The following is a 7,967-nucleotide window of genomic DNA, read 5'->3' as shown; positions in this document are numbered from 1 at the left end:
GGACGCTATCGGCGTTGACGCAAGGGTCGAAATCGTCCCAAGTGCTCGGAGTTCGGGTCCAATCAGGAGCGAGGATCCGGGGTGACAGAGTTTACCTTCCATTCTGGGAATTATAAACAAAAATAACCAACCAGAATAGGGGATAAAATGCGTTCATTCGTTGTGAGGTGAAACTAAAGTGTACATAAATGGTGATTAGGTGTCACGGGGGCTGCGTTCAAGTGCACAACATGGCCGCACCAGGTGCATTCAAGTGACCGAGTCTGAAAAGCGTCGCGTGTGCGACATTTCCATGGCGTCAGTGAAGGCAGCAGGGAGGGCTGACTTTGCTCAAGGAGGCTTTTGTGCTCCCATCCCGCATGATTTTCAGCTCAAACATTCTCTCTTTTGCTCCGACGCTTGTTCAACAAAAATAAATCAAGACCGTGAATGAATATCGATGCCTTAATTAGTTGGTTTTGGGATGATGAATCATGTCGAGCCAACGCTGCAAGTATAGACCTTTCCCCCAACGCATGTTCAAAAAACACAAACAAAAACAGTCTTTATTGTTACTTTTAAAGGAGGCCCCCTAAAAGGAAAGGCTTGCAATCTGCCTCGACCGCTTGGGCTAAGAATGAAAGATGGATGAATAAAATAAAATAAAAAATCAATAAAGTGAAAAATATGTAGGTTTTTTTTGTGCGGTCATTAAACACACGCATGAGGGATTCGTCTAAATACAAGAATAATAAAAGCAAATTATGTCTTTAAAAGGGCGACAAAAAAAATATTAAAAAGTGATGATTCAAAAACAAAAAACATCATAAGGGAAAACGTAAAATGGAAGTGATAAACAATAATTAAAAAATGAAAAAAAAATACGCTTCAATAGTGAGCAGTTTCAAAAACAAGATCAGTGTTGCTCCTCGCTAAAAAAAGAAAAGAAAAAAAAACTAAGCAAAACGTTACAAAACAAAATTATGGTGGATGATTTTTGTCTCGTCTATGGCACTGCTGCAGTTAGTAACATTTTTCCACCCTATTTTTTTTTTACATTATTTTTAAGGAAACCCCCTAAATCTAGTTTGACGGCACATGCTTTTCAAAAGCAAGAAAAAAAAGGGCAGTCATCTGTCTCACCAGTTGGGTTGACAAAGAAATGGAGAACTTAAAAGAATAACAAAAAGGGAAAAAAATTCTAAAGGTTGAAGTTAAAACAAACAAAAAGTAAGTAATCTGTCCAAAAACAAAAGTAAATAGAAGCAAAAAAGACCTTTACAAGGAAACAACAAATATTATTCAGAGGAAAGTGTTCCCAAAAATGCTATTGTAAAGCAAACTTAAAAGGAAGAAAACAAAGAACACAAAACTAGAATAAAAACGTAATAAGACTTCCACAAGTGAGAAGTCAAAAAACAAACCAAAACATTTTTTAATCATATATTTTTTTTTTAACTCTTGAAAAAGCAAGTGGTCATTAAAAAAAAAAAAAAAAAAAAATAAAATAAAATCTAAGGGCTAACAAAAAACACAAAATAATGACAAAACAGTGAAAACCGTGGGGGGAAGATTGCCCAAAACCAAAACCCTAAAAGAAAAAAAAAGTTTAAAATAAAACTTCAAATAGGAAGCACTAAAACAATAAAAGTGGACTGAAAAGAAAAAGGAACCAGTCCAAAAAACAATAGGAAAACAAAATAAAAAACGTCAAAAACAAAAACGTGAAAAGAATAGGAATTATTCCAAAAAACAACAAAAGTAAGATAGTTATTACTTTTAAAGGAGTACTCAAAACCAAACGATAGAAACAAACAAATGAAAACTCAAAAGGAAAAAGCCTAAACTCCCCACCACCACAAAGAAACTTTGTGACAATGTTACTGGGCAAAATTGACCAGAGCCAGCAGATGTTTATTTACATGACGTGAATATGTACAAAACCTAGAAACAACACAAACACTACAAAGCAACATGTCATTCATTCATAAAGTGTAGTAGGGCTGTCACTATCCAATATTGCTAGAATCCATTCTTCTATCCATTATTCCATCAATTCATCGAATAATAGAAATGGGATGCAATTTTATTTTACATTTAAGTGTATTACAAAACCATTTTTACCTCATTAACCAATTATTATTTCTGATTGATTAAAAAAGAGGGGATTAATGTAACGTTCACGCACCTTTTTGAAACTTATTCAGTTACAGGTTTGGTCACTGTTTTACAAAGTAAATGCAGATGTTTGCAAATGTCTTATTTGGATTAAACAAAAGATCACCAGTCTGCTTTCATGAACGACTACAGAAATAATTTGATTAGTTGTCGATTAATCCTGACACCTCTAAAGTGTAATGACACAACTGAAGAATTAGAACAGGAGTAGCACCATTTTATTTTTCAGAGTTTATGAAAAAATATGAAGAAACATTTTTGTTAGAAATGATGAGCATTTGTTGCCTTTGTTTGCTGTTAGACCTGAATGATGAGCTTGTTAACACCAACATAACAATAATAAAAAAATAAGAATAAACAAACCTTCCCCTTGGGGGAAGTAATATATGATGTGTCACTGGAGCTGGACTCTGTAGGCACATATGAGGAGCTTCACCTGAGGAAAGGCAAACATTGGCACAATCACAAGGTATGAAAAGCCTAGAGATCGGTACAATGCTAATGTGCTAACAGTTGCTATGCTAACAAACTTCGTGGATCAACAAAATCAATTTTGTGTCTCCATGGATAGGTGCTATAGTGCTAAAAGCCTTCTGTAATGCTAAAATGCTAACAGTTAGCAGTTACAGTTTTAGGCTAACAACATGCGTAGACCCCACAATATAAATTCTGCTAATATTTTGCACCCTAAGAGATGGACGTTATTGTGCTAACTGAGCACAAGTAGGACACTATCATGTTCACAATTAGTATGCCAACAACCTGCATGGATCAAAATGTAAATGTCCATGAACATTTCAGGCCTCACTAGACGGTAACTACATTGTTGAAGCTAATTGAGGTCGAATGCGAGCATGCTAACATCTGGTCACCTTGGCTGAGGGCGCCTCGGCCAGCCGGATGAAAAGCTTGTTGTTTCCCACCACGGGACTGAAGGAGTAGATGAAGTGACTGTCCTGTTTCGACACAACACACACAATAAAATGGCCTCAAGTCAACGTCACCACACAAAATGGCCGAGTGTAGTATTGGTAGTGAACAGACCAGGAAGATGGGCAGCTGGAACTTGTCGTTGAGCACCACGGCCTGGACGCCGCATGGGCCGCCTAGACGGGCTGTGATCTCGTTGCGGAAGTTGGCATGGAAGATGAAGAGGAGGATGCCCATGCCTGCAGAGGAAACAGTCGTGCCTCAATGGACAGTTGCTATATTGCTAAAAGCCTTTTGTGCTAGGTAGAAGGCTAACATGCTAACAGTTACTATGATGGCAACCTACGCGGACTGACAATGTTACTCCCAGAACATTTTGTGTCTTAATCTAGGGGTGCTAGAATGCTACAAGTCTTTGAAATAGGTAGTGTGCTAAGCGGGGTTATTATAGTTTGGGATTTTTCATTAGTCTAGTCTTTATTTCGTTTTGACTCCCCCCTCAGATAACAAACACAGAACAAAAAGGTCCTAAGGTAGATGAATCAGGGATTTTACATTTTACCCTGTAGTCTGTTACTATCTGGAATGAGAATTTTATAAAATGCTCACATTTGTTATGCTAAAATGCTAACAAGCTACCAGCAAGACAAACATGGTGAATGCAATTGTGGGCTAGTGGCAAAAATTATTAGCTCCCCTGTAGGGCTGTCAAGAACAAATGTTTTTTTTTTAGAATCACATTAATTATTCCGTCGATTACGCGGGTAATTTTTGTGGTCGACTTAGCCGAGTTTAGCCCACTCCCCTCTAAGTTGTCTGGCTAGCAACAAGGGACTAATGGTGTTTTTTTTACCATCTGCCGGTGGCTGAGGCTTGTAGTTGAACTCAGTGGAGAACTCAGGCCACTCGCAAAGCCGGTGACAAGCCACCGGGAACACGGGCTCCAGGAGAACCAGACGGTTCTCAAAGTACACCCGGGCTGTTTCCTCGGCCAAGCTGGACAGCCTGTTAAGAGTTGTGCCTTTTTAGTACAGAGTCACATGCTGCTTCACGAGGTCCCTAAAGAGACTCACATGCTGGTGTGGTTGTTGATAAGGTCGCACACGGGCAGGTAGTTGTTTTGCTTGGCCAAATACAAAGCGGTGGTCTTGTGCTTGGATTGGATATTGCAGTCGGCGCCCTTCTCCAGCAGGAGGCGCACGATGTCGGCATTGCCCCGCTTGCATGCCTGGCCAGGCAACGCAAAACAAACTGGTCAATATCATGTCAACCTTGTCGAGGATGCCTACTTCCGACTGGGAATCAGTTGGACCAAGTCCCCACAAGGAGCCAAAAATGGCTGTTTCAAAACAAAATGGCTAACTTTCTGTTCAAAGTTGCAGATGGTTTCTGAAGGCTTTTTTTGTGCGTTGTAAAAAATATACATCCATCCCATTGGGTGTTTTGGAGATGATTTTAGCATAACATTTTAACATTGTTCAAGCGCTTAAATTTGCACAAAATGGTTACTTCAAACAAAAATGACCAGCGACCTATTCAATTATGGCTTCTTGAAACTTTTTTTGTGCATCTTGTTATGATAGAGATCGACCCAATATTATATCGATCGGTGAAACTGGTGTTCTGCTTCGAGCCCTAAAATTGAATGAAAATGGCTGCTTTGAACTCAAATAGCAACTTTCTGTTCAAATTATGGCATGGGGCCTTGAGACTTTTTTCTGCTTGTTATGATAGCAGTGTCCACCAAATTTTGTGATATTTGGTGAAATTTGTGTAAAGGGATGATTCCCCCCCCACTGTTTGATAACTTCCAATCAATTCGAATTGAGGCTTGAGACTTTTTAATTGGATTTTGTGTAGATCAGTGAAACTCACGTCACTGGGGTACACAAACTCCGATCGTATAAAAAAAAAGAAAGCAGTAAAATGAATCCTCACCTTCATTAATGCCGTTTCGCCAATTTTCGTTTGCGCGTTGACGTACGAGCCCGCCTCCAGTAGGATGGCGACAGTCGTCACGAAATTCTGAAAAAGCAGAAATGGAAAAGGAAAAAAAAAAACAAAAAAAAAACAGGATTGAACGCCAAGCCCTGTGATAGCAGGCGAGCTGAAATGGCACTTTTCGTCACCTTTTCGGCGGCGTGCATCAAGGCCGTGGTGCCGTTATGCTGTCGACCATTCACTCGTACGCCCTTCCTGATCAGCAAACGGAGGATGTCGTCTTGACCGCCTGCTGCCGCCAGCATGCTTAGTGACATCCCGCTGACATCCTGGTATCACGATTATGACAACAAAGTGTGAAGAAAGTAGCAACAATGTTCACATTTGGTATGGAGACGGTATCATACCGGATAACAGTGGGCAACAGTCAATTTGAATCAGAAATCAATGTTTTCATTTTTAGGTCCTGTTTCCATCAAGCACTACTTATTTTATTTTTTTTTATACCATAACACTTTTATGCAGTCTTCCTTGGGGTACCAAGCGCAATGTATTTGTCGCGGCAGGGTATTTAAGGGACGGAGCTAGACAGTTGTTGATTGGTGGATAGAGAAATGCCACATGCAGACAAAACAAAAACAAAAAACAGGGTTGGGTGGGGGGAGGACTTTTAAGACAAGAAACGTTTTATTGTACAAGCACAAGTTCTAAGTTCCTTACAATACATCATAAAAGGCATTAACTGGGGCCGACATGGCAAATTATACAAAAATTGAAAAAAGTACTTGTTTTTTGGTGGCTACTACCGTCAACGTTGGAAGAACATATTGAAAATTGCTGGACAATATTGGAGGCTAATAAGTGATTTTTTTCCACGATAAATACAGTCAAAACTACAACACGATATACTGGAAGAGATCTGTAATACACTTGTTGTGGATGGACACATGGAAATTGTGAGGATTTTCATTCCTGGTGTGTACTGGACACTGAAGGGGTGACCTGCAAATTTGCCGGGTTTGCTTGTGTGCCGGATGCGGTCAAATATTGGAGGGGGTCAGGGCCCGATTTGGAAAAACAATCCCAAGCAAGACTCAAGTTTGGATTAGCTGCAAGGGCTGCAACATTTAATCGATTGATTCAAAAAAAAAAAAAAAAAAAAAGGTGGGAGTAAAATCTCTGGCTCGAACCTTCACAGTGTTCATTTGTCCAAATGGAATCATGTTACTGCGGCCGTGTAGACATAAGTTGGTGCGAAGGCAGCCAGCCAGAGGGAAAGTGGCGGTAAAAGATAAAATGTCCAACGTTTGGGATCAGTTCACACTTGAAAAGGAAGTTAAAGTGAAATGTGTCCCACAACAGCACATCTACGACTGGCAACATAAGGTAACGTATCTGTTGGCTAATTTAGCATAGCAAACATTTGCTAGCCCTCGCAAGTGGTCAAAGGACAAACACAGACACTTTTAACGTTATTGTGCTTAATCATGCAAAATCAACTTTGATCTCATTCCTAAATGAATCAATGGGACTTGATTCTAAATATATTTGATAGATGCAGCCCTAGTGCTCTTGCTTGAGTCCTAAATTTGGAACCTTAGGGGTGACCCGGAAAAAAGATTTCTGAGGTTTGGTTGTCTGCAGGCGGCTTGGAGCTGGACATTTTTGGAATCAACCAAATTTTATAACCACTGTTGTATTGTTTGTCTCTAAAAGTACTAAATTTGTTCTACATAGCTGCTGTACAAGGTTACTCTTAATACACATAGAAAAATGATAAATAAAGCATTCAAATGAATATGGGAATACCGTGCTACTTATACTGGGGCCTACAACATGGGACATTGAATAAAAGTTTGGAAATAAACATTTACCGGAGAGATCAACTGATTGTTGAAAATGACGTTACGAAATTCTAATATTTGGCTGTGAAATGAATGCGTTATCCATGGAAAATAATGACACATTTACACATTTAGTGTATTTGCAAACAGTCAAAGCAACAATAGTAATGACTTTCGGTTGGAGCCGTTTTGTTGCACAAAGGTCCAGTAGACTAAAAAATGAGTGGTCCTCATCCACCGGTGCCATTTGGTACTGGGCCGCGAGAGAGAAAAAAAAAAAAAAGGTCCTGATTGGGAATGTCCGTCATCATCCGCCCGACCCCGGCCCGATCAGAGCTTCTGATCGGGAATATACGTCAGCAAGCCCCTTTTGATGAATGATTGACGGTCTGCGAATAATCCGTAGTACCATGAACGAGTCCCTGGCGGGAAAAAAAGGTTGAGGACCGCTGGACTAAAACCACAGCGTGATTCAGCAGTCTATACATGGAGTAGCACGGCTGATGGTCTAAGTATATTTTTGTAAATGTTGTCATCCAACCCTGTGCCGCCAGAGTTCACGCAGGCCCCTTTGCGCTCGATGCGTTAGACTCCATTTTTTTTTTCCGACGGCACTGACAGAACGCATGTATGCGCGCTGACCACGCAAGTGCCAGAACAACGGACAACAACAACAAAATTAGATGACTGCTTCGCTTCGCACTTGTATGAGGACGTCCGCCGGTATATGAATCTTTATAAGTTAACTGAAATGTAAAGTTTGTAAAGATAGTCTCAGCTTTTGCACCACTGTGCTGGATGTTCAATCTCTGGTCCTATTATCACTCAGTAGTTGCATATTATATCATTTCCGTCTTCTCCGTCCGACCGGTGTGCAAATCGTCGCCGTCGTGTGAAAAACGCATCCAATTTTGTAATGCTTTTAAATTTTCGCGTTTGTCTGTAACGTGCAACCTCACTGATTTTTTTTTTTTGTAAATGGACGTGTTTTTTACAGGAGTGTGATGATATGTGGGACATGTAGCAATATGAATCCTGATGAAACGTAGCATGAATGGAACTGGGCAAGCATATGTGACCCGCTTGCTCGAAACA

The 7,967-nt window shown here is 40.1% G+C and overlaps 1 protein-coding gene across 1 annotated transcript in view; it reads right to left on the bottom strand.

Moving 5' to 3' along the window:
* Positions 1–1,859: 1,859 nt before the first annotated feature.
* The window catches only part of mphosph8 (M-phase phosphoprotein 8), a 28,330-nt gene continuing 22,222 nt past the window's right edge, over positions 1,860–7,967 (bottom strand). The window contains 7 exon segments of the mRNA XM_086051070.1: positions 1,860–2,593; positions 3,030–3,113; positions 3,202–3,326; positions 3,941–4,092; positions 4,161–4,315; positions 5,026–5,112; positions 5,217–5,357. Coding sequence (XP_085907196.1) covers positions 2,552–2,593; positions 3,030–3,113; positions 3,202–3,326; positions 3,941–4,092; positions 4,161–4,315; positions 5,026–5,112; positions 5,217–5,357 — 786 coding nt within the window. The 3' untranslated portion in view covers positions 1,860–2,551.

The sequence above is a fragment of the Filicampus tigris genome, chromosome 14 (assembly GCF_054856515.1).
Source record: "Filicampus tigris isolate MCC_2025a chromosome 14, RoL_Ftig_1.0, whole genome shotgun sequence".
NCBI lineage: Eukaryota > Metazoa > Chordata > Actinopteri > Syngnathiformes > Syngnathidae > Filicampus > Filicampus tigris.
Note: the sequence above shows the minus strand (reverse complement) of the source record. Positions and strands in the feature narration are given on the sequence as shown.